General features: G+C 44.1%; 2 protein-coding genes across 10 annotated transcripts in view; one reads left to right on the top strand and one right to left on the bottom strand.

The window, feature by feature from the left end:
- Window positions 1-15,625, top strand: part of LOC115158548 (nucleoprotein TPR) — a 40,457-nt gene extending 24,832 nt beyond the window's left edge. Inside the window, exons 33-49 of one of the 8 annotated variants that reach the window (XM_029707641.1) lie at window positions 4,671-4,867; window positions 4,972-5,042; window positions 5,136-5,335; window positions 5,597-5,875; window positions 6,060-6,304; window positions 6,406-6,627; window positions 7,577-7,714; window positions 8,294-8,387; window positions 8,711-8,856; window positions 8,984-9,049; window positions 9,667-9,755; window positions 9,852-9,958; window positions 10,191-10,289; window positions 12,427-12,583; window positions 12,724-12,842; window positions 14,943-15,026; window positions 15,288-15,625. In XM_029707641.1, coding sequence (XP_029563501.1) covers window positions 4,671-4,867; window positions 4,972-5,042; window positions 5,136-5,335; window positions 5,597-5,875; window positions 6,060-6,304; window positions 6,406-6,627; window positions 7,577-7,714; window positions 8,294-8,387; window positions 8,711-8,856; window positions 8,984-9,049; window positions 9,667-9,755; window positions 9,852-9,958; window positions 10,191-10,289; window positions 12,427-12,583; window positions 12,724-12,842; window positions 14,943-15,026; window positions 15,288-15,340 — 2,366 coding nt within the window. In that variant the 3' untranslated portion in view covers window positions 15,341-15,625. Of the gene's footprint in view, window positions 1-4,670; window positions 4,868-4,971; window positions 5,043-5,135; window positions 5,336-5,596; window positions 5,876-6,059; window positions 6,305-6,405; window positions 6,628-7,576; window positions 7,715-8,293; window positions 8,388-8,710; window positions 8,857-8,983; window positions 9,068-9,666; window positions 9,756-9,851; window positions 9,959-10,190; window positions 10,290-12,426; window positions 12,584-12,723; window positions 12,843-14,942; window positions 15,027-15,287 lie in introns of all 8 variants that reach the window. The other 7 variants (XM_029707638.1, XM_029707643.1, XM_029707637.1 and 4 more) reach the window with 7 other exon arrangements.
- Window positions 15,090-25,951, bottom strand: LOC115158551 (proteoglycan 4). Of its 2 annotated transcripts, XM_029707646.1 has the most exons (14): window positions 25,738-25,951; window positions 25,519-25,629; window positions 24,944-25,060; window positions 24,602-24,724; window positions 22,288-22,362; window positions 21,481-21,540; window positions 21,144-21,341; window positions 19,550-20,458; window positions 18,397-18,483; window positions 17,804-17,940; window positions 17,434-17,590; window positions 16,961-17,068; window positions 16,388-16,516; window positions 15,090-15,795 (listed from the first exon to the last, which is right to left on the bottom strand). In XM_029707646.1, the coding sequence occupies exons 2-14, from the start codon at window positions 25,622-25,624 to the stop codon at window positions 15,677-15,679; spliced, it is 2,325 nt and encodes a 774-aa protein (XP_029563506.1). In that variant the 5' UTR covers window positions 25,625-25,629; window positions 25,738-25,951; the 3' UTR covers window positions 15,090-15,676. The 2 variants fall into 2 exon arrangements, with proteins under 2 accessions (XP_029563506.1, XP_029563507.1); XM_029707647.1 differs by lacking the exon at window positions 22,288-22,362.
- Window positions 25,952-26,701: the final 750 nt, after the last annotated feature.

Genomic DNA, 26,701 nt, shown 5'->3' with positions numbered 1-26,701 from the left:
TTGGCCCACTCTTCAGAAGCAAACTGCTATAATTCTTACATTTTTGAGAGGTGCCCTACATCAACTGCTGTTTTCTTTCAAAGATTTGTTTCGGTATTTCACTTACGGGATATGCCCCCAGCGTATTCGTCAGCAGCTTTTATTACACTACGCCAGCCATTATTGGCTGGATGTCGAGACGACGTGTGCGTCTGGGAAGGGTGTCCCTCCTACCCTACAAAAAGTCCAACGCGGTATGAGTCATTCAAACACCACACATCAGAAAGCTTACCTTGACACGGCGACTGCGTTTTCCAGAATTAGCTAAACTGTTCAGACGTGAGCTTACAACTCGCTATTCTCAGGACTGAGCGGTAGTGACAATTTTCCTTCACCATAGTTAGAGGAAATTTATTTGAGGGAGGAACGGGTACAGCTGTGACACGGGTAACTCATTCACGACCAAGTTAGCTGTATCCAAACAGTGACTAGTCGTTAGCAAGCTAGCCACGGTAGTTTTACTTCAACAAGAAAAGTTTACTAGCTACACCGAGCTATCTTTTCTTACCTGTTTCGGAAACGGTATCCGGCCATCACACAGAGTGCCGCCGTCAGAGATAGCTAGTGATTAGTGAGTTATCGGACTAGCCTACCGAGAGTTTTTTTTCGGACAGCTAAAAACATAGTATACAAGCTATGGCGGCAAAAGAATCTCCCACCCCAAACGAGGAAAGCTCCCGGCACGAATCTGCTCCTGTGGAAACAAGACATCGGCCAAAGACACCTACTTGGTGTGCTCCGCTTGCCTTGGGCTGCAACATTTCCAGGAAGCTTTAGCCTCCCCTGGCTCCTGTCTACACTGTGCCCTCTTCACTGTGAAGAGCCTCCGTCGCAGGCTAGCATGCCAAGCTAGCCTGAGTTAACAGGACCCTAACATGGGGGACCGGTGTCCCCGATGGCTCACCAGAGGTGATGGATATCCCCACAGCAGTGATCTGTATTACCGAAGAGCTGTAACTTTGATATATTGGTCCACAGAACATTTCCCCCAGGATTTAGGCTAGTTTAGGTGGGTTTTTGAGAAGATCAGTCAGGCTTTCTTGTGTCCTTCAGCATTCAAAGATAATAACCCCCTCCTTACAACCAAACATGGGGAGGTTTGATAATGCTGTGGGGTTGCTTTGCTGCTTATGGTACTGGGGACCTTGAATGTGTGCAAGACATGGAATCAGCAGAATATCAAGATGTGTTGGAGTGCAATGTTCAACCCAATGTCTAAAAACAGGGTCTTTATCAAAGGTAAAATCAAATAACATTTTATTGGTCACATACATACGTTTAGCAGATGATATTGCGGGTGTAGCAAAATGCTACAGTGCAGTAGTATCTAACAATACACAATCTAAAGAATGTAATTAAGAAATATATAGATAGATATAGAAATGTCGGAGTGGCATTGACAAGAACACAGTATATTCAAATGAAATTAGAAAAAAAGTATGTAAACATTATTCAAGTGACCAGTGTTCCATGTACATGGGGCAGCAGCCTCTAAGGTGCAGGGTTGAGTAACTGGGTGGTAGCCAGCTAGCGACCATGACTAAGGGCAGTGTACTAGGTGGAGGCCGGCTAGTGATGGCTGATGGAAGCTGTTTTTCAGTCTCTTGGTCCCAGCTTTGATGCACCTGTACTGACCTCGCCTTCTGGATGATAGCTGGGTGAACAGGCCGTGGCTCGGGAGGTTTATGTCCTTGATGATCTATTTGGCCTTCCTGTGACATCGGATGATGTATGTGTCCTGGAGGGCAGGCACTGTGCCCACGGTAATGTGTTTGGCAGACCACACTACTCTCTGGAGAGCCCTGCGGTTGCAGGCGGTACAATTGCCGTACCAGGCGTTGATGCAGTCCGACAAGATGCTCTCAATGGTGCATCTGTAATAGTTTGAGGGAGTCTTAGGGGCCAAGCTGAATTTCTTCAGCCTTCTGAGGTTGAAGATGCACAGTTGCTCCTTCACCACAAGGTCTGTGTTGGTGGACCATTTCAGATTATCAATGCTGTGTACGCAGAGGAACTTGAAGCTTTTCACCTTCTCCGTTGTGGCCACGTCGATGTGGATGGGGGCGTGTTCTCTGCTCTCTCCTGAAGTCCACGATCAGCTCCTTTTGTTGAGGGAGAGGTTATTTTCCTGGCACCACTCTGCCAGGGCCCTCACCTCCTCCCTGTAGGCTGTCTTGTCATTGTTGGTGATCAGGCCTACTACTGTTGTCTGCAAACTTGATGATTGAGTTGGAGGCGTACATGGCCACGCAGTCATGGGTGAACAGGGAGTACAGCAGGGGGCTGAGCACGCACCCTTGTGGGGTCCATGTTGAGGATCAGCGTAGTGGAGGTGTTGCCTACCTTCACCACCTGGGGGCGGCCCGTCAGGAAGTCCAGAACCCAGTTGCACAGGGCGGGGTTCAGACCCAGGGCCCCGAGCATAATGCTGAGCTATAGTCAATGAACAGCATTCTTGCATAGGTGTTCCTCTTGTCCAGATGGGATTGTGCAAGTAGATGGCGATTGCATTGTCTGTGGATCTATTGGGGAAGTATGCAAATTGAAGTGGGTCTAGGGTTTCAGGTAAGGTGGAGATGATATGATCCTTAACTAGCCTCTCAAAGCACTTCATGATGACAGAAGTAAGTGCTATGCGGTGATAGTCATTTAGTTCAGTTACCTTTGCTTTCTTGGAAACAGGAACAATGGTGGACATCTTTAAGCAAGTGGGGACAGCAGACTGGGATAAGGAGAGATTGAATATGTTTAAACACTCCAGCCATCTGGTCTGCGCATGCTCTGAGGACGTGGCTTGGGATGCCGTCTCGGCCGGCAGTCTTGCGAGGGTTAACACGCTTAAATGTCTTACTGACGTCAGCCACAGAGAACAAGAGCCCACAGTCCTCAGGAGTGAGCCGCGTCTGTGGCACTGATTCCCTGCCACATACGTTGTGTCTGATCCATTGAAATGCGACTCCACGTTCTCTCTGTATTGACATTTTGCCTGTTTCATTGCCTTACGAAGGGCAAAACTGCACTGTTTGTATTCAACCATATTCCCAGTCACCTTGCCGTGGTTAAATGCGGTGGTTCGCGCTTTCAGTTTTGCGCGAATGCTGCCATCTATGCACGGCTTTTGGTTTGGCTAGGTTTTAATAGTCGCAGTTCCTGAAACTCAGTCACCATGTCAGTGTTATTCTCTGAAGCTACCCGTAACATATCCCAGCCCGCGTGATCAAAACAATCTTGAAGTATTTATTCCGATTGGTCGGACCAGTGTTGAATTGACCTTAGCACGGGTACTTCCCGTTTGGAGTTTCTGCCTGTAGGTAGGGAGGAGTAGAATGGAGTCGTGATCTGATTTGCCGAAGGGAGGCAAGAGAGGGACTTGTAGCCATCCCGGGAAGGGAGACTAACAATGGTCAAGAGTTTTTGAAGGGCGAGTACTAGAGGCAATTTGTTGATAGAACTTTGGTAGCGTTTTCCTCAAATTTGCTTTGTTAAAGTCCCCAGCTACAAGAAATGCTCCCTCAGGACATGTGATTTCCAGTTTTCACAAAATCCAGTGTAGTTCCTTAATAAGGGCCGTTGTGGTATTGGCTTGTGGGGGAATATACACGGCTGTGACTATAACCAAAGACAATTCTCTTGGGAGGTAATACGGTCGGCATTTGATTGTGAAGGTCATCCTGCAGGACAACAACCCCAACCATGCATCCAAAAGCACCCAGGAATGGTTCAAGAAGAAGCACTGAACTGTTCTGGAGTGGACAGGGAAGAGTCCAGCTATTAAAAACCCCTCAAACATTCAAGAATTAGAGCAGTTGCAGCTGAAGAGTGGGCCAAATTACCAGTAGAATGGTGCAGCAAGGTTATTGCAGGCTACAAGAAGCATTTTTAAACCGTTATCTTGGCCAAAGGCTGTGCAGCCAAGTACTAGGTCTATGGTGCCAATAATTTTGTCCATGCCATTTTGTCTTTATTTTCTAAATAAACAAATATGAACTGACGTCTTACAAAAAGGTATTTGGTTCTGCTGTATTAAGTCCAATAACAAGGTGTGGAGACCAATTTTATTTTAAATTTCACCATATTTGAGGAGAAATTGAGAATTATTTTAAGGTGCAATATTCAGAAATCGCCATTTCAAATCAAATTGTGTTTGTTAAATGCACCGAATACAACAGGTGTAGAACTTACGAGCCCTTCACCAATGCAGAGATTTACAATTTTTTTTACATTTTCCAAATAAACTAAAGGAAAAATAGTAACAGAATAAAAATAACAATACTGAGGATATATACAAGGGGTACCGGTATTGAATAGTTTGCCTAATTTCAGTTTGACAAAACAAGCAATGTATAGTGTAGAGAATCAATTTCGCATCTAAACTGCTGTGAAATATCACCTTTTCTTTTTCTCCTTTTTTGAATCTGGTGTACAAAACTGAAAGTGTAACTTAACATTTCTGTGAATTTGGTCGGGTCACACAAAAAGTTACATATTGCAGCTTTAAGAAAAGGGTGCAAGGGTGCAAATATTTTTGTCCGCAATGGTATGTGAATGCTGATCTCTGATATTTTTTGTCTTGTGATGAAATGTTTGCAAAAAAGGGGGACCTTTTGACCCTATCCCATCCTCCTCCCCAGGCTCTAAGGACCAGCTGCAGAAGGAAAATGAGGAGCTGAAGCAGCAGAGGGAGGAGCTGGAGGTCAGAGTCAGTGCTCTGAAGTCCCAGTACGAGGGCCGTCTGAGCCGCCAGGAGAGGGAGCTGCGGGACCTGAGGGAGCAGCAGGAGAGACACGGAGAGCAGAGGGATGAGCCTCCTGAACAGGGTCCCAGCAAGGTGAGAGATGGAGGGGTTAATGGAGGCATAGACTTCAATAGAGCACTTGTGCTTTCTACCTGACTAGCCTGGATTGCTATTAATTTTTCCTCTCCTATCTATAGGCTCAGGAACAGCAGAGGACCACAGAGCAGCGAGGACCGCTGAAGACCACCCCAGCTGCAGACCGGGGCAGGTAAAGTATTTGCACACTCTCCCGCAAACACACTCACTACACTTGGATAACTTGTGCAATGACGTTTTCATCTGTATTTCCTCTTCCCCATAGTGCCAGTACCTCTGAGCCACCTACTGCCAACATCAAGCCCACCCCTCTGGGAGCCCAAGGCCCCAGCAAGCCCCCTGCCATCCCCGGGAACAAGTCCACCCCCCGAGCAAGCATCAGGCCCATGATCACCCCCGCCACTGTGCCCACCCCCACCCCTACTGCCACCGTCATGCCCACCACACAGGTGGAGAACCAGGAAGGTGAGTTCTGTGGAACCAATATCACTGTTGGTGTGATGTGAATGTTAAAGCATTAATATTTGAGTATTGGTAATTTTTAAAGCGCAGGATGGCTGTCTGTGAAGTGTTTTGGTAGTTGAAGTGCACTTTATTACTTGAATCAGATGAGATCCATGAAGGGGAGAACGAGCACATTTCAGACGGAAGGATAGAGAATCAGACCGTAGACATGGTATTTCCATCTCTGAACCGTATTGACCCTGTCACCTGTGACCCCTCCAGCCATGCAGTCATCCGAGGGCCCGCCTGAGCATGTGACTGTCTACGGCAGTGCCAGCGGTTCAGTACGGTCAACCAGCCCCAACGTTCAGACCACCAACCCAATGCTGGTGGTCCAGCAGACCCAGACCCAGACCACAGCCTTCGTCCAACCAACACAGCAACAGAGCCTGTCCCACACTGAACCAGCCAATCAGGAGCAGTCCCCGGCCCCAGTCATGGAAGCGGCACCCAGTTCGCAAATGGAGAGGCCGTCGACGTCCACAGCTGTGTTTGGGACAGGTGAGCGTCTCGATTAAATCTAACCAGGAGTTTCTATAGATTTGGGGTATAGTAGTGTTGTCTAGCTAAGCTTAAGGGTTGACAATGAGTGAAGTTCTCACTGCGTTACCACTGGTCCTCTAATATTGAATGAACCGCATATCTACCAAGTTAAGCTAGAATTGTGTATTTTTCAATTCTCCAGTTTCAGCCACCCCAGGAACATCCTCCATGTCCAAGAGACCTCGTGAGGAGGAGCAGGACAGCTCTATGGTGACTGACACAGACACCCCCCAGGAGGACCCCTCTGAACCCCCCATCCCCAAGAAGCTACGCATCATCCAGAGAGTCGACCCAGAGGAGCCAGAGGCCCAGGAGGAGGTGCTGGCTGAGGGCAGTGCAGAGGGACTGGTGCCTGGAGAGAGCCAGGAAGCCCCAGAGACCAGCCAGGTATGTGTGTACTACCCATTCTCTCGAGAGGCTGATATGGTCTTTCAGTCTGGTTTGTGTGTCTAATCGTGTGTGTGTGTGTGTGTGTGTGTGTGTGTCAGCAGGTGGTGGAGGAGTACCCAGTACTAGAGGAGGCTGAAGAGGAGGGTACAGCGTCTCAGTCTGTCCCTGTAGAGCTGCTCCTGTCCGAGACTGCATTCATCTCATTTTCATACGATGCCAACGAAGAACCCCCCCAGCACGATGTCATCGTCATAGTGACCGACTCTGAGAGCGAGGACGAGCAGCAGGAGGAGGTGGAGGATGATGAGGAAGAGGAACCGGTATGGACTGAGGGAATCGACTGTTGTCGATTTGAAATATTTTAGTTGCTAGACACTTTAATTGATCCTTCGCTAAGCCTTGGTTACTGTTACAACATTTTCACGGGAAGCCCAATTCCCCCTTCTAACCACTTGCGAAATCCCCTCACAATGATCTCATAGTGTATTTTTTAATACACAATGAAATTAAACTGACTACCCCTTGCTAATCAGGAGACTCTTGGGTATGTCGTGGTGGATTGTCATTACAATTGCTTCACAGGAACCTGGTAAAATGAAGGTTGTTGTGTTGCTAGCCACTGGATGGCTCTGAATGCACTGTCAGCATGCAGTCAGTTGCTATCTAGCACTCTCAAATCGTATCCAGATGTCGACAGCAGATGAGATTTCTATTCATAGCATGGATAACTTAGCTAGCTAACATGCATTTAGAAAAAAACCTAGTTATATTAACTGGCTAATCTAGCTAGCGTTAGCAACGTTGAGTGGTCAATAGTGAAGGGTACTTAACCAGCTGCAAACAATGTAACAGAAGTATAATTTTGTATTCTAAAAATACTCCAACAGGCTCTGCATTTCCGGAATCACAGTAGCAAGTACCCCTGGTGTACTGTTAAATTATTTAGCCATTTAAACAATTTGTTTTTGGATGAAAACTCAGTTTTTGTTATGCCCTCAATGGCTTTCATGCATTTCAAATGTGAGCTTGCCTGAGGTGTTTGCTATCTATTGAAGCGCTGTGAATGGTTGCCCAACATTTGACGGCGGGGCTTAGCGAATGGTCAATTGAACTCCCTCAAATCCTAGCAAAAATCTTGCCTAAAACGATCTGAGAGTATATGGCACTTAGAAATCTGTGGAACTCTATTTGAAGGGATGAGTATGGGCTGCATATCAAATGTTAAATTCAACTGACTGTTGATTGAGACCTTTTACATCCTCTCTTTAGGACTATGATGAAGAGGACGAGGAGGAGGAGGACGACGAGGAGGAGGATGAAGATGATGGAGGGATTGGGGATGAAGGAGAGGAGAGCAATGAAGGGAGCGGAGATGGCAATGAGGCATATGAAGGAGACGACACAGAGGTAAGATCCACACACACACATACACACGCGGTTACAAACTTAACGATGTCATTTCCAGCATGTGTTTTGTAATTCTACTCTCTCATTTCCTGTCTTGCACCCACTCCCTAATTCTTTCCAACTGTCACGTCTCTCGGATGTTACAGCCAGGCAATGTTGTAACCAAAGTTGTGTGCACGTTTTTCTGTGTGAGCAATTGGTGCCTCACCAGTGCTCTTGCTACACTCTGCTACCTCATGTCTGTGTTGTGATCTAGAGTGACGGTATGTGTGGGAACTGAAGGTCCTGGAGGGTTGGCAGGGGGGAAGGGTGGGTGGAGGGTGGGGGCTTTGTGGTCAGGGTGCGGGTGCAGAAGAAAGCGGGGCACACCCTCTCCGTCTAGCTAGCTGTAAAGTTACAAGACCTCTAAGGGAATACCTGTACAAGGGAAATTAATCATGATCAGCATGTGCGGCTTACCACAACACTGCAGGGCAGTAGATGGTGCGTGGGAAACATCCTGTAATATCTCCTTCCCCCCTCTTTCCTCGTCTTCTCTCTCTCCCACTGTGTGTGCCTCCCTCCCTCCCTCCCTCCCAGGGTCCTGATGGGACGGACCCAGGCACGGAGACGGAGGAGAGTCTAGGAGCATCTGACTCTACCCAGCGCCCTGCTGACTCCCAGACACGGAGCTGTAAGACGATGGAAACTATGTCACACACTTGTCTCCACAGTCAGACATCTGCCACTTTTATGTTGGTGTCTGTCTGGATTGAGAGATACATTTTAGTCACTCTGTTGGTAGATTAACCAAGCCAGTAGACTCAACATGTCGGAAACTGATAGACATGAGCCTATTTCACAATATTATTGGTGTATCTGTTAGTTCAACAGACAATGATGTAACAAGGAAAGGTGACGCGAACTGTGTCTGTCTGGAGAGATTACGTTTGTGTTGTGATTTTGATGTAGGAACAATGTCAAACTAAACCACAGTGTCGTCTCATGTTCTGTCAGTCGAGGGCAGCAGCAGTATGGAAGCCTTCTCAAGTGACCCAACCAGCTCTGCTCCCAGAATGCACCAGTCTCCACGGAGAGCACCCCACCCGCTGCCCCCCCGCCTCAACATCACCCAGGAACGGGGACCCCCCGCTCAGGTACAGGTTTGTGCTTATGACTCAATATAGCCAGTTACACTGTGTGTGTCTGTGCGTAAGACAATTGTATTGCTGTTTTTGTGGTATGGTTACATCTGTGTAGTACCGAGTTCTGTGTGTGTGTGCCTTACAGCGCCCCATGCGTCGCCAGTCGGTAGGCAGAGTCCCTCAGCTCACCCCTGGGATGGCCAGCGGCGGAGTAAGTCACAATATTGGAGTAAGTCGCAATATGGGAAAAGGTAGCACATAGACTTCCAGGCATTGCACTAACACTAGTTGGCAATGGCTCGTGTAAACTTCCTTTAAACTGCCCCTCAGACATATAAAATGGTATACATGAGTTTATCTGGTTAAGTAGAACATTTTGCGCTATCCCTTAACTGCAACTCATGTGTTCTGTTGTCAGTGTTTGTATAATATAGATCCCGGATGATATTTTATTATCGGCCGATGTTGGCCTTTTAGCGCTATATCGGTATCGGACGATAATTCTACTGATAACTGATATTTAATAAATATAATGGGGAAAAAAGGGAATCTCAATCTGAAATGCGGCCATTCTCGTGTCATTGTCACAATGTAATAAAGCACCATTTGAAGAATATTTCTTGGGACAATTCCTCATTTGTATGGCAATTTAGGAAAATTCGATGTGTAAAAATATCACTTTTTTATTTACCTGCTGTAAAACAGTATATCGGCAGATGTATCGGTGAGTTTTGTTCCCCCCCCCCAAAAAAAAACGGTATCGGACCCAAAAATACATTTCGGTCAGGCTCTAGTATAATATTCTTTCCTCCCTCTGCCTTCCTACAGCAGCACTTCTTTGATGATGACAGGATGGTTCCCAGTACTCCTACTCTGGTGCCGCCACACCGCTCTGACAGCTTTGCAGAAGCTATCCAGTGAGAAACACACACATCAGCAGCTAAACACCACTAGTAAAGTCCCCATAGGAACCCCATAGTACTTCTAACCTCTTCTCGCTCTCTATGGTCCAGTTCTCCCCAGGTGGCTGGTGTACCCCGGTTCAGGTTCGGCACCCCAGAGGATCTGATGCCCCAGACCACCTCCCACTCTGACCTGGGACATCTGGCATCACAAGGAGGTACTGGACTGTACACAGGCACACCTCATCCCTTTTCTATTTCTCCATACCCTACCATTGAGACACCCCCACTCTCTCTGTCCTCATACACACCACTGAGATCAACATGTTAGTTATATGGTCCTCTCACTGTTTTTCTCAGATACCTTTTAGAGACATTTGATTAGGAGAGATCTTACTTTTGCCATGTCCATCTCTCTTTGGTGAAGTCAAGTGTGTGTGTATGTTGTAGGTCTTGGGATGTATGATAGTCCTCTGTTCCTGCCTGGTCATGAGGATGAGTCTGGGGGCCTCAGCGTTCCCACCACACCCCTGCAGGTGGCTTCCCCAGGTACGGTACACACACACTAGGGTGACCACGTGTCCCTGGATTGTGCGGGACAGTACTGCATTTTGGCCCTTTTGCCCTTCAACCAAACAACCATGTCCTGATTTTTTTTTAATTGTATTTTAACAGAACATAAATAACGAAAAGCAGAACATGCAATAATCCCGACCCTCACCCATGATTGGAGGACCTCAGACATTTACACAGTATATTTGTCAATGTACTTATTCCACCCTTCAGATAGCCACAGATAAACCCATGTTTCCCAATAAATCATAATTCTACCATTTCCTCTTGCAATGCATCCCTCCATTCTCCCATGGTGTCACTATAGGGACCTGATCCTCCCCATCTGCAACATTTCTGCTGAAATTGCCCCCCCACCCCGTTTTTTTAATTTTTAATTTTTTTTATTTATTTTTAAACCCAAGTGCACAATGTTTCCTGTTGACTGACTGACTGACTGACTGGTCCTTAAAGTCCCCCAGCAATACAGTTTGCAGGTCCAACCACACCCAGATATTATGTCATAATAAGCATTCCAGGACCTGACTACAAAAACAAGCCACCGATGGACAGTATCAAAAGAGATGCTCTGTTGACTCTGTTTCCGCATGGCAGTCTGCACCGGTCTGACTGTTGAATACCACATATACTGAGCATTGTTTTTGTAGTGAGAATTTTAGATAATAGCTTTAATTGAAAAGAACGAATGGATGCATCAATTGTATTGTATATCAGTTCATAAACCCGACGGTATTGGGACATCGGAAGTCTGTTCCCAACTGTCTTGAATTTTATGCGGCATAGTTGTCAACCCTCTTGACTGTTAGTGAAACTGATACATTTTACAGTTTATAATAGTAATTGTAAGCCATTTCTGATTTTATTTTTATTGGTGGATGACAAAGTCATTAATTTCCTTCTCTTTTAAGTAATTTCCTTTTCCATTTTTGTGGCAGAGCTGCAATGAGTTGGTTATTTTGTATTGAGCATACAGTACATCTCCTACAACTGGATTAAGTGGTTGTATGACACAATTCTTCCGTCATTGTTTACAATGTCCTGTATTTAATCAACAAATTCAAACTGCACTAATTTAGAAAACAAAAAGTTGATTTGTCAAGTGTTTGTCACATTCCAACCTGTCTCTTGTGGTCACGTTGCGCTTATGAATATATACACTACTGTTCAAAAGTTTGGGGTCACTTAGAAATGTCCTTTTTTTTGTCCATTTTAAAATAACATAAAATTGATCAGAAATACAGTGAAGAAATTGTTAATGTTATAAATGACTATTGTAGCTGGAAACTGCAGAATTTTTATGGAATATCTACATAGGTTTACAGAGGCCCATTATCAGCAACCATCACTCCTGTGTTCCAATAGCATGTTGTGTTAGCTAATCCAAGTTATTCATTTTAAAAGGCTAATTGATCATTAGAAAACCCTTTTGCAATTATGTTAGCACATCTGAAAACGGTTGTGCTGATTTAAAGAAGCAATAAAACACGGCTTCTTTAGACTAGTTGAGTATCTGGAGCATCAGCATTTGTGGGTTCGATTACAGGCTCAAAATGGCCAGAAACAAAGCACTTTCTAATGCTACTCGTCAGTCTGTTCTTGTTCTGAGAAATGAAGGCTATTCCATGCGAGAAATTGCAAAGAAACTGAAGATCTCGTACAACGCTGTGTACTACTCCCTTCACAGAACAGCTCAAACTGGCTCTAACCAGAATAGAAAGAGGAGTGGGATGCCCCGGTGCACAACTGAGCAAGAGGACAAGTACATTAGTGTCTAGTTTGAGAAACAGACGCCTCACAAGTCCTCAACTGGCAGTTTCGTTAAATAGTACCCGCAAAATGCTAGTCTCAACTTCAACAGTGAAGAGGCGACTCCGGGATGCTGGTCTTCAAGTGCAGTCGCAAAAATCATCAAGCGCTATGATGAAACTGGCATTCACGAGGACCGCCACAGGAAATGAAGGCCCAGAGTTACCTCTGCTGAAGAGGATAAGTTCATTAGAGTTAACTGCCCCTCAGATTGCAGCCCAAATAAATGTTTCACAGTGTTCAAGTAACACACATCTCAACATAAACTCTGGATAAGCGTCTGCTAATTCTCTCCCCCTCCCTCCAGTGTCCATATTTGCAGAGGTCCCGCCATCTGAGGGCACGGCACACGCCTCTCAGTCTGTTCCCATGGTAACCACCTCAACCCCAGGCTTGGTGGTGGCTGAAGGACCAAGTCCTGGGGACGAGAGGGATGATGTCTTCATGGCGCCTGGGGGAGACCTGTGAGACCACCTTGTTTACTCTATGAAATGTATCAAAAGTAAAGCTTCAAATTGTATAGCTGACTGAACTTGAACCGCAACAGTAATAATAGTGTGATCCTCCATAGTGAATGACCTGTGTGTGTTGTGTACGTGTCCAGTGTGGAGGTGTCTCTGGAACCTGTAATTTCTCGGGCGGGGGAGATAGAGGAAGCTGCCCAGGTCTCAGACGACTGCGGCCTGCCTTCTACCAGCCAAGAACTCTCCTCCAGCTCTGCAGGTACTGACCCCAACTCTCTAAAGTACCAGACCCGCCAACATGCACACATTTTGCGTACCAACTACGCAATTCTCTGTCCATGTATGCAGGTACGAGATCCGAGTTAAAAGTAAGCAGTAATTAATAGGGCCTGTTTTTTTTTTTATATATATATTTGTTTTTTTTACTTTTTATATATACATTTTTAATCAAAAATAAATCCACTGAGTAAATCTGAAGTGCCAGCAGTTCACTCGCGTTTGCGAGTGAAAGAAATTAAATGCAAATACAAAAAATAACTGGTCGCATTTGTGCGAGTGTGATATACGTTTAATTCTGCGTCCCGTTAGTTGTATTTTACTCGTAACATTACTAGGATCATGCAACCTGATTAACTGTAATTATGATCCACGTCACAAAAATCATTACAAAAGAATATAAAAAAATAAATCTAAACATCTTGTCCTTAAATGGAGTCGGGAGTTTAGAACACTGCGCAATGAAAAATGGACGAGTGTCCGCTATTTGCTATAGACGCAATGCTTCTAAAATGCCTTTGCACTAGAGTTGAGATTTTATCAATTTTGAAAAACTGAAATTATGTATGCGCTGCAAAGAAATGCAATAGGCTGAAACAGAGGACTTTTCTAGCGAACAGCGTTCAGATTCCCTTTGTGGTAGCCTACTGAACAGCGTTCAGATTCCCTTTGTGGTAGCCTACTGAACAGTGTTCAGATTCCCTTTGTGGTAGCCTACTGAACAGCGTTCAGATTCCCTTTGTGGTAGCCTACTGAACAGCGTTCAGATTCCCTTTGTGGTAGCCTACTGAACAGCGTTCAGATTCCCTTTGTGGTAGCCTACTGAACAGCGTTCAGATTCCCTTTGTGGTAGCCTACTGAACAGCGTTCAGATTCCCTTTGTGGTAGCCTACTGAACAGCGTTCAGATTCCCTTTGTGGTAGCCTACTGAACAGCGTTCAGATTCCCTTTGTGGTAGCCTACTGAACAGCGTTCAGATTCCCTTTGTGGTAGCCTACTGAACAGCGTTCAGATTCCCTTTGTGGTAGCCTGCTGAACAGCGTTCAGATTCCCTTTGTGGTAGCCTGCTGAACAGCGTTCAGATTCCCTTTGTGGTAGCCTGCTGAACAGCGTTCAGATTCCCTTTGTGGTAGCCTGCTGAACAGCGTTCAGATTCCCTTTGTGGTAGCCTACTGAACAGCGTTCAGATTCCCTTTGTGGTAGCCTGCTGAACAGCGTTCAGATTCCCTTTGTGGTAGCCTGCTGAACAGCGTTCAGATTCCCTTTGTGGTAGCCTACTTAAGCTTTGTGTAGCCAGTTTGCGGTCTGTGTCGATGCAATCATTTTTCTTTCAAAATGATTTAGCTTTCAGTGTTGATTAGGAACCGTGTCTAAAAAGTCAATACTTGTGAGCTGGCCTTAGTGATTGGCCCTGTTTTGAGAGGTGACAAGCATTCCTCTACTATAGAGACTAAACTTGGGGGCATGTGCTAAGAAAAACCTTATAGATAATTATCTTCATTCTACACTGTACATGTAATCTCCAAGAATAAAGGCCCTTTGTGTTCTTTCTAATTACATCTTGTTAGTGACTTTTACCATGTATAAATGGAATGCTGTCAGAAATTATTCCATCCTTTTTATAGACTTGATTTGGTACATTTCTATAATTGCAATCAGGCTCAAACAGTGCGCGAGTTGAATCTCCAATTTGCCGTGCGCGTCTGGTACTCTAAAAAGTTGGACAGGGTTGACAGGTCTGCAGTACTCTAACCTATGGACCCCTTATCTACTAGCTAACTCTCAATACCTTAGCGTGCCCTACCCAAGCCAAGAGGCCTACTCTATACCCTTACCAATACCCCTCCATTCATACTGGTTGTTGGAATTGTATTTTGTCTACATTCTAGTAGTGAGATTCCTCTCAAATTTGAGTATTAATACTGGTTTTATAGGAGCTTGGCTCTGACCTCCTTGGAATGTTTAATTAAATGGTCCATTGTCTCTGACTAGTAGGCCGTATTGCTTTCTCAGTTTTGGCTGTAGTAGCACCCAGTGTTAGAATGAGCCATGTATAACTGCTCCCTTTGTCTCTCTGCCTTAGACACTAGTAAGACTCAGCCCAAACCCTCTAGACCAGGACACAGCCGGCAGCTCCAACGCTGGACAGAGAACCGCATGAGGAGAGGTGAGAGAACAGACATTTATACTGTACACAGCTCTTAATACAACATATACAACCAAGTCGAGATTCACTGTTGATGTTAAATCGATTTTAATAGTCAAAAAATACAGAAGAGAAACGTTTAATCTAAAATGATTTGTTACATTAGCATCGTATTTGCATTATACATTATACAGGCGCTGTACAGAATCAGAATGATTTGTTTTTACATTGGTAAAGCGGACCTTTGTCTCATATCAATGTGTCTCGTTTGATGGGAACCAGGGACGTTGCCATCACGGGGTGTAACTGGGACTGGGAGGAGATTTGCCCGATAAACAACCGATCAGAGCTCCTGCCCCAACATCATTTCCATCTCCACAAGACATCATTCCCGCTACAAGACTGGTCACCATGGTTCCAAAGAGAACACCCGCGGTTACCATAAATCTAAATGATGTATCGTGCTTTAGAATCAGCTGTAGTTATGATGATCACTGATCATTTCATTGTTATGATGAATATTTTTTTTAAAGATTTGTTACGTGGAGTCCTTGCTAAAACGTTGTGGTGTTGGTTTTATGAATAATGATGCTAATAAAGTTTGAGATCCATTAGGAAAATGGTGTGTCAGTGAATCTGCATCTGTTTTTGAATGTCCCTGCTGTTTCTCCTCAAACTTCCTTTGGACAGTTGAAAAAGTCTTTGGCGGAGTTCTTCTGTGGAGCGGAGCTCACCGGGGGAGTAGCTATGAAAGGTCGCTCATCTCCCATATTGACGTTGTAGTATTTGGCTGAAAGACACGGGAAGAGGGTGGGTTAATGTGAGGAAAATATGGGCTCACTTGAGGTCTCTGGACTGGTAGTCATTTGCAGAGTTTCCTTGTTTTGACTTGAACCATGCAAAATATAAACCTGGCAAAGGAAAATGTTAATTCTTGGACATATATGAAGTGATTTTCAAGTTTGTGTAGCAATATGATACTGACAGAACCACCAACAATGAACCATGTTTTGTCAGAAAAACATGACCTGTGAGAGGCCTCTTAATTGGCCACAGCAGACCTTGAGCCTCAGTTTAGTGTATCTTAATGACAATGAGTTGACAGACAAACACCTCTCTCCTTATGGAGTAAGTAAGGGCTGCTGTCGACTCAAACTCCAAGGGCAGGATCAGGACCAAGCCGTGCCAGCAGACCCATCTACTCCACCCTCCTCTCTCTGACCCATCCCGCCCAAACACATGGGGCTCAGACATTACGTTGTGTAAGGTCTAGTCTAGAACTGGATTATTACCGCAGACCGTTTTTTTGGAGGGTTTTTCATCAGACAGGCTACAGGCTCTGATTTTGTTTAATAAAAATAGTATCTTGACTAAATACTTACAGCGTGAGAAGAGGTAGTAGTTGTATCCCTCTGGTTTCCTGTGGGTGGGGATGGACACGGCGGAGGTCACGGTGGACGGGAAGCCTCTCCAGGTCTGACGGATGTTGATCTCCTGTCCCAGCAAAGGCACTGAGAGGAGAGACCGTTCAGTTTAGAGAATGACAAATGTCATTATTGAGGAGTGTGATATTTGAACTGGAACAGTTGTCTAGGTGTCTTGGAGTACAAATTCCAGTTTGAGGAAATGTAGTTCTTAAATTTGTCATGTTGCAATCTGTCAGTTCACTTCTAATAAAACATTGTAGTGGAATGTCGCAACTATCTGATTCTGCACCCACACAACCTGACTATTGTGATTGTTTTCTCTGAATAACCTGTTTCGTTCGGTGAACCTCGTTTCCTCTTTCTCTTACCCTCCTTCCGAGCCGCATCTGAGTCTTTATAGAGAACTAAATGCATCTCAGATCAAATAAAACCTGTCCGTGATTGGTTTTCCAGGTTCTCACCACTGCCTGCCTGTCTGATAAAATGTTCAGTGAAAGGACTGAAATGTCAAGTTGGGCAGCTCATTACCTGCTTGCCTGGCAACACGGTTGCGTACGGTATAAACAGAGTAGTGGACCTTCCTGCCACATGTAGGGCTGGTGCCAGACTGGTAGGAATACTTCTGCACCAAGCCTCCTGGAACAGACAATCATACAGATATCAGACGTGGTAGCTCAGGATACTACGGATGACATGGGCATGCTTGTTTGTTGTGCTTTACCAAAGACAGCCGAAACCTATGAGTAAATCTATTATCACTGGCTTTAGCAATAAAAAATATTGTAATGTATTTATATCAGAGTTAATATTGTCACATTATGGTGTAAGTCACAGGAGGTTGGTGTCACCTTAATTGGGGAGGACGGGCTCATAATGGCTGGAGTGGAATGGTATCAAATACAACGTGTTTGATGCCATTTAATTCGCTCCGTTCCAGACATTATAAGCCATCATCCCCTCGGCAGCCTCCACTGGGTAAGTAGTGTACAGCAGTCAGTCACCTCTCTTGAAGAAGTAGACAGACTCTCTCCTCTTGCGGTACTCAGGCACAGACAGGGCAGCCGTGATCTGTCCTTGCAGCCCATCGAAGCCCACCCTGATCAGCTTGGGGTAGCCGGGCTCCATCATGCCATTCTCGAACCTCCAGTAGTTACAACCCTATGGTGGGGAGAAGACAGATAAACAATTTTGTTCTCTATCAACTCCACTTAATGTAGTATAAAAGTAGGTATTATAACACTATGTTTGGGATAGTCACATTCTAGGCCTATTGAACAGATATTACTGACTTGAAGTGAAGAGTATGACAAAATGGAAATTCTCCCATTTGCTTTGGGTATCTTATGTTTTAATGTTACATAGGTGATGTACCTTGAAGAAGTATGTCTTGCCCTGGCAGTTGCAGCGGGTGACGACTGTGTCGATGGGAGAAGGGACACCCCACACGTCTGTGATCCCACGGGCAGGTCCAGGCACCCTGTTGCTGTCCAACACCCAGAAATAGTGTCCTAAAGGAGGACAGTGGAAGCAACACTGGTATTATGGTATGTCCATCTGCATCGAGTCCTCAATTACTTTTCATCCTCAATCTATTTGTTTATTTTTTATTTAACCTTTATTTAACTAGGCAAGACAGTTTAAGAACAAATTATTTACAATGATGACCTACCCTCTATCTATCTTCTAGTCTATAATACAGGGGTGGTCTTACTGTAGCTAACCATCTTTACCCTTGTAAATTAACGTGAAACATTTACAACATCTTTGGGGTTCTCTTGGGTTTGAAAAACAATCAATGTCACATCTATAAAATGTGAATAAGAGCTGAAGGACAGTCCAGTCACAACATCACAAAGACATACAGATGGTGCAGTCTGGGAATGCAAACCCAACATCTGGTGTGTCTGGTACATAGACGTATATAATTACAGTATCTAGACCAAGTGTTATGGTCTGGCACTGACCTCTGAAAACCACCACGGTCCCGTTCCTCAGCGTAGTCACCGCGCCGACGGGACGACCGCTGCAGATGTTGGTGTCATTGTGTTCATCTGGGAAAAAAAGGAACCACACAAGGACTAATAAGAAAAACAAGTGAACCAGGACCATTTGAAGTGTCTGTCCAAGTGTTAATTGGCTAAAAGGGGCAATCGGCAGTTGCTAAAGCAATTTTCTGACTTATAAATGAATGACATGTACCCATTGATTCCTGGAAAATATAACAGTTCATGAGCTTAGTTCAGCTGTTGGTACTCTATCAGAACCCAAAATATAAGCTTGTTTTACTCCAATGTTTGTAAACAAAGTAAATGTAAACAAACACTATATAGCCTCAACATGGTTAAAAAAATTATTTTGATATCAGGGTTGGTCAGTCCTTGTATCCATAGTCTATATTTCTCCAGGCCCATCCATCAGCTTTTTACTTAAACAGTAGCATGAGAACGCTTTATTGTTTCAACTGCTGATTGCCGCTTTAATGTGACCTCTTTCTGTTTTGCTCTGTGAAGGAGCTGAGTACTTTTTTCCAAACCACAGAAAGTGCTGGACTGTCTTGTTAGGCTATGGGAAAACTGTCACCTTTGACTGTCACCAGTTAATATAGTGCAGCTACACTTGGCAGGAGGAAGCTCTTTTCATCCAAGAGAAGTAATAAAATCCAATGCTACACATTAAGGAAAGGATAGGCTGGCAAATCTACCTAGTAATAAGGCTGGTAACTCTACCATTGCCCAGTAATGAGGCTGGTAACTCTACCATTGCCCAGTAATGAGGCTGGTGACTCTACCATTGCCCAGTAATGAGGCTGGTGACTCTACCATTGCCCAGTAATGAGGCTGGTGACTCTACCATTGCCCAGTAATGAGGCTGGTGACTCTACCATTGCCCAGTAATGAGGCTGGTGACTCTACCATTGCCCAGTAATGAGGCTGGTGACTCTACCATTGCCCAGTAATGAGGCTGGTGACTCTACCATTGCCCAGTAATGAAGCTGGTGACTCTACCATTGCCCAGTAATGAGGCTGGTGACTACCATTGCCCAGTAATAGGTGCTCTACCACTTTGACTGTTTCTTTGCAATAGTATTAAAGTAAGGTCCAACATGGTTAAGCGTACCTGCTTGGTAGTCCCTGGGGTTGTCTGTGCCCAGATCTTGGTTGATATCAGTGAGGGTGCTGGGCCGTGTAGGTCTGGGCTTGGGTTTCCCTGTGGGTTTGCTGGGCTTGGGTTTCCCTGTGGGTTTGCTGGGCTTGGGTTTCTCCGTGGTTTTGTTGGGGGTGGGTTTGATGGTGGGGACGAGAGTGAGCTTCATGGGGTCGGTAGTGGTCTCCTCTGGTGCGGCCTCGTCTCCTTCTTCATGTCCCGTTGGGTCTGTGGGTGTGGCCTGAGGATCTGAGGTGGGAGGCGTTGCCAGATCTCCAGTCTGGAGGACACTGTTGTCATCAAAACTATCTGGGGTGTCTCCTCTGCCAGGTTTAGCCTCGGGACCACTCTCAGATGCTGGTGCCTCAGAGGCTGCATTGGGATCATGTGGTTCTGAAGGGGTGGTTGTTGGGGCATTCTCCTTGGAGCTGTCCTGCTCTGAGCTTGGGGTAGCTCCTTTAGGGGCACTGGGTGTCTGGTCAGGCTTGGTGGAGGGGGTGGTGCTGTCTAGAGATGCAGGGGTAGCCTCAGGATCCTCTGGGCCTGAGGGTGTACCCTGTGTGGGGCTGGTAGAGACTGGGTCGGAGGCTGGTGTGGTGGCAGCATTCTCTAGGTTTGAGGGTGTGGGTTCAGAGTCCTTTGGCAGTGTGTTCTCAGATTCTTCCTCCTGACCCTCAGGGTCCAATTCACTCTGTCCTTCAGATAGGAGTTCAAGGGTGTCCTCTGCAGGAGTAGGCCCAGGCTGGGGCTCTGAGCTCGGGAAGACTTGGTCGGAGAGCTGGGAGGAGGCAGGGGTGGGCTCAGAGGAGGATTCATGAGGAGTTGTGTTTAATGCAGACGGGCTGCTGCTGGAATCAGGCTGTCCCTCAGGAACACTGGAGTCTGGGAGTTAGAAAAACATGAGATTTGATGTCTGTGTCAGATTTGATTTGACTCCAAATGACTCAAAGTAGATTGTCAAATGCAATTTCCAGGAACAGTGAAATAGTGATATGGCTCAGCTATCATCTCCCACACTGTGCCCAGATGCTGTGGTGTGTATTGTTGGATTCGAAATGTTGGACGTTGAGATATTAAAGACATGATAGATCAGACGCATAGTATATTAAGGAGTAAGATCTGTAGAAAGACAGATTGTGCTGGGTGGACAGGAGGAGATCAAAGGATTGCTATAGGGGAGACAGATGGACATCTGTGGATTAGGCGAAGGAGGGGTTGAGGTCAGGTGGTGAGGTCAGATCCCCTGAAGGGAGTAATAAGGGTTTAGTATCCTGTTACCCTCTTCCTGTGGAACCAGAAGATGTAAGGATTGGAGAGAAGGAGGAGTGACTTAAGTGGGATATATATACCTGTGATGGTGAGAAATGTTTGTTTGGCTGTCTGAATTACAGCTGTAAAGACCCTTTGGCAGAATTAAACTTGGTTAAGCTTCTCTAGTGTTTGTGAGTTATTTACTCTGAAAAACAAGAACCTAACAGTATATATGCATTTTGTAAACTCCTGTCCTGACTGCACAATGAATTGCCGTACTGGGACAATAAAGATTACATTTAATTGAATCCCTTACCTGCTGTCTCAGTGGGAACCTCCTTGGCTGGTTCGGCAAGGTAGGAGTTGAGGTTGGCCTCTGCTGGTGGGGTCCCCTCTTGGCCTGGTGTTGCCTCTGGATCCAATTCCTCAGGGAAGGGTGTGTAGTCCCCCTCTAAAATGGCCTCTTGCTCAGGAGAGGGAACAGGGAGATCTGGCCAGGTCTCACCCTTTACATCTGTGGAAGGGAGTAAGGGCAAATTAATGTAACATTCACATTCACACATCTTCCAACTAGCAATTCAGCATAGCTACAAATTAACTTTTTATTTAGCCTATGTTGAGAAACATACAAAAGGGAAAAATGTTTTTCTCACCATCTCCCTGTTCATCCTGGAGTTCTGGTTCTGGAGTGACCAATAGCATGAACTGGTCATCTGCCAAATTTGAAAATTAATTTAATTGTTTATTAACATAACTGAGTTATAGGTGGCATGTGTAATTACACAACTCTGTCTCTCTGATATTTTCCTACTTTTCTAGTTCATCCTGGCATGTCTTGAATCAAACCACAGACACTGATGACATTCCAGGCTGGAATACACTTCTACAGTGCCAACGGGTCTGTAGTGGGCTGGCCAGAGTGTATCAATCCAAAAACACCCTGTTTTGTCCCGAATCGACCTTTGGGTTGCAACCCACATATAACACTCCCATCTCCTCATCCATCCTGGCCTCATCTCTCCATTCCTCACTTCTCTCTTTGATTGAGACTGTGCCTGTTGCCCTCCTCCACACAGCCCACTCATAATGACATTATTTCTCCATGTTTCTCTTGGCCGTTGGGGCTGGCACGGACACAGAGCTCCTGGCCACCTCTGAGGAGACATGGCCTACGGGCTCCGGCTCAAGTCACAGCTAGAGAGAACGTCGCAGCAGGACAGGCAGCCAATTCAAAACATCTTGGAATCACACTCTACCATTTTTGACTGGTCAGGAAAAGTTCAAAAGATCTGTGTTTTTCATTAGACAATACTACTCTCTTATTTTAGGGAATGTTTTGACTTTGTCATTGGATGATGTTAGGCTGAGTGAATAATTGTGAAAATTCAATTTTCATTCTTATTTAGGGCTGAAGTGTTGGTTGTTCATCTCCTCAGTAAGGTTGTTCTAAAGATACTGACCTTCATTTAGTTCTTCCTGTGGATTGGGAGTCATCTCTGGCTCCTCATTTGGTTGGATCTGGGGAGGCTCTGGCTCTGGTGTGTCAACCAAGTACTAAATGAGTCAGAGTATCCAAAAGCAACCAACTTTCCTATAATATCTCTCTAAAATCTATTACTTATCATAATTATTTCTTTATGAAATATACCTTTTGGTTTGTTATCAATTACGTTATTGCATGAGCTAGTTTTCGGTGTTGTACTGGCTGGTTTTGTGTCTAGTGGTAAATACTAAAACAGAAAATAGTTAAGATGAACAGACAGGCTTCTGCATTTTAACATGCATAACGATATTGATATGAATAATGCCAGCATGCCTATCTTTAAATAAAAGCTATACCTTTTGGTTTTTCATCATTTACGTTATTACATGAGCTAGTCTTCAGTGGTGTTGTGCTGCCTGTTTTTTTAGGGTCTGTAGTAATTATTAAGAGAAAATAATGAACTGACGCAGGCTACTGCACGAGTTTAACATTTACATGCATAGTGCCAACATGCCTATCTTTAAATCAACTAACTCTAACCACTTTTTCATTGTAAGTCATACTATAACTTATACAACGTTATTTCATATTATACATAATATTTCATACATTAAATAATATGCTATCTTTACCTGTGGATGCAATACAGAAATGTTAGTGTCTACAGAAAGTATGCACAACCCTTGACTTTTTCCACATTTTGTTGTGTTACAGCCTGAATTTAAAATGGATTCAATTGAGATTTGTTTTGTGACTGGTCTACACAAAATACCCCATAATTCAAAGTAGAATTATTTTTACAAATTAATAAAAAATACAAATGAATGAAATGTCTTCCGTCAATAAGTATTCAACCCCTTTGTTATGGCAAGCCTAAATAAGTTCAGTGGTAAAAATGTGCTAAACAAGTCACATTAATAGCATTTGAAATGATTTTTTTAATGACTACCTCATATATGTACCCCACACATTCAATTATATGTAAGGTCCCTCAGTGGAACAGTGAATTTCAAACACAGATTCAACCCCAAAGACCAGGGAGGTTTTCCAATGCCTCACAAAGGACGACACCTATTGGTAGATTAGTAAACGTTTAAAAAAGCAGATATTGAATATCCCTTTGAGCAATGTCAAGTTATTAATTACACTTTGGATGGTGTATTAATACACCCAGTCACTATAAAGATACAGATGTCCTTCCTAACTCAGTTGCCGGAGAGGAAGGAAACCACTCAGGGATTTCACCATGAGGCCAATGGTGACTTTAAAACAGTTACAGAGTTGAATGTCTGTGATAGGAGAAAACTAAGGATGGATCAACAACATTGATATTGATACACTATACTAACCTAATCGACAGAGTGAAAAGAAGGAAGCCTGAACAGAATACAAATATTCCAAAACATGCATCCTATTTTCAACAAGGCACTAAAGTTATACTGCAAACAATGTGGCAAAGCAATTCACTTTTTGTTTTGAATACCAAGTGTTATGTTTCAGGCAAATCCAATTCAACACATTACTGAGTACCACTCTTCATATTTTCAAGCATAGTTGTGGCTGCATCATGTTATGGGTATGCTTGTAATAGTTCAGGACTGGGGAGTTTTTCAGGATAAAAAAAGAAACGGAATAAGCACAGGCAAATTTCTACAGGAAAACCTGATTCAGTCTACTTTCCACCAGACACTGGGAGATTAATTCCCCTTTCAGCAGGACAATAACCTAAACCACAAGGCCAAATCTACTGTACACTTACCAAGAAGACAGTGACTGTTCCTGAGTGGCCCAGTTACAGTTTGACTTAAATCTACTTGAAAATCCAGGGCAAGACCTGAAAATTGAGGTCTAGCAATGATCAACAACCAATTTGATAGAGCTTGAAGAATTTTGAAAAAAATAATGGGTAAATGTTGCACAATCCAGGTGTGGAAAGCTTACCCAGAGACTCACAGATGTAATCACTGCCAAAGGTGCTTCTACAAAGTATTGACTCGGGTGTGAATACTTATGTAAATGAGAGATTTCTGTATTTCTATTTCAATAAATTAGCAAACATTTCTAAAAACATGTTTTCACTTTGTCATTGTGGGTTATTGTTTGTAGATGGGTGAGAAAATACATTTATTGAATCCATTTTGAATTCAGGCTGTAACGCAACAAAATGTGGAATAAGTCAAGGGGTATGAATACTTTCTGAAGGTACCGTACTTGCAAAAAAAACATCCATGGTTTCAGTGTAGAATTTTACTTCAGAAGACCATGCTAGGTGTGTTTGACATTTTACTAACCTTCAATACCACACTGGCTCTTGTAATCTGGGCAGCACTTGCTGTAGCGAGCGCAGTCCGGATCACAGTCACACTGCCTGCCTCTCTTAAAGGATTCGCCACACCGCCCTTTACACGAGTCACCTGGTACACAGACACAGTCAGACATACAGTACATCCATTATCACACCAGTCCCCTCCTAGTTATGTTATAACCCATGCATAATACCTGTACACCCATGTGTGTCTATATCATCTAAAAACATGTCAAGCATTCTCATGGGTTACTATGATCCACATCTTGTTTATCATAATGTAATGTCACGCGGATACCACAAATAAATAGATAAGAAAAGTCCTTACTGGTGGTGCACTGGGATTCATAGTCCTTACAGCACTCCTCGTGAGTATGACAGTCATAATCACACTGGCACATGTAACCCCTGTAATATTCTCCTCCACATCTCCCACTACAGCTTGCTATACAGAAAGGTCAACAACATAAAGAATATTTTGTGTCATTCAGTAGTCTAGCACACAGTCGTGGATATATCTCCATAAAAAGACAGTCACAAGTCACCAGCTATGACAACAGTATCAATATCATTCCAACAATAAGGCCTTGTCACATGGACTTGTCACTTGTCACACTGACACGATAATGGTGGAATCATACATTACAGAGCCAGAATAAACTATTTTCCCCTCCTAGTTAATCATTTGTAAATGAGTAAATAGAAATCAGTGTATATACAGCATATACAGTCTGTTATACTTTTACAGAAAGCAATTCAGTACGCTCATGGTAATTTACATAGTGACAACATGCATCCTTATCTCTAACGGAGGTTAGAACCATTTAGAATAAAACCCAGAAACACCACATATCAGAAAACGAATCAAAGCAATTTACATATGCAGTGATTAGAAATACTCACACTGAGCAGAATTGAATGGGAGAGCACAAGCCAGCAGAAGAAGAGCAGAAAGACCTGATGGAGTCATCTTCACAGGTGTCCTCTGTTTCAACCTGAGCAATAGCATTCAGACTGACAGAAAGGAGAGAAGAAAGAACATCACAACTCAATGAATTTATATTCCATTATAAATCATATAGCCTATACACAATGACTTGAGAGTGAAAGGTCTCACTGTACCTTGAAAGAGTGACCCTCCGTCCAGATCCTGCTGAGTCCTGCACTGTCTGCTTTTATAAGGTCTGAGAGAGAGGCAGGCTGCCGGTTTCTTCTCTGACAGGGATTCCCGTTAATTGGAGAATCCGGTCCAACTAAAACCCACAAGTGATTCGCAGACTAGACTCCTACGCAGTGAAGGGAGGGAACCCTAGACTGCACATTTTGAGTAAGAGTTGGACCTGCTCCAACACACGTGTTTACTGTGCCAGTCAGATGACATCACACAGACTGGTGTCCCCTTTTCTTTCAAAACAAGATTACAAAAAGAAGTTCAGCAAAAGGGTATTCAATTAACTCAAGATAGGCTTATGCTATTTATTTAGTCTTTTCAGATCATTCGTATGAATATTGGCTAAGGTGGCAATCTGAAATGGGTAGGGTTATTCTATCTTTTTCTGAATTCAATAAAATTCTGTTCTTGGAAATATCTCAAAATTCAACCAAGGAGGCTTGAATAAATATTTTGTGTTCAGATCCAAAATATCTTTTGCCAGTATTTTTCAGGAAGATGTAGCCTATTTCATTTGATTAGGATATTGCATGATTATGTGATTATGTAATGATTATGGTAATATTTTAGTAGAAACGAATAGACTGGTGGGACCACGCCAGTCTTCTACTCAGAAGACTGTTTTTATTCTAAGAATGATTGGTGTGGTTTAGCCTGTGTGGTCAGGCTGGTCACTGGTTGTTACTCATGCCACATAAATAAAAGTGTGATTTAGTGAAGTTGACTGTGAGACTGCCTTTGAAAGGCAGGGCAAGTCTGTCAGACCGTATCCATGCCCCATTGCCAAGAAAACAATGTGTCATAATGACAAATGGGATCAATGTTATTCTTAATGCTAAAAACCTTGTCCTACCTGATTCAATGCAAATGTTGATTCAATGCTGACCGGTCACTGAAATGTTTAAGTAGCATAGC

This window comes from Salmo trutta, chromosome 22, assembly GCF_901001165.1.
Source record: "Salmo trutta chromosome 22, fSalTru1.1, whole genome shotgun sequence".
NCBI lineage: Eukaryota > Metazoa > Chordata > Actinopteri > Salmoniformes > Salmonidae > Salmo > Salmo trutta.
This window is presented reverse-complemented; position numbering and strand designations above follow the sequence as displayed.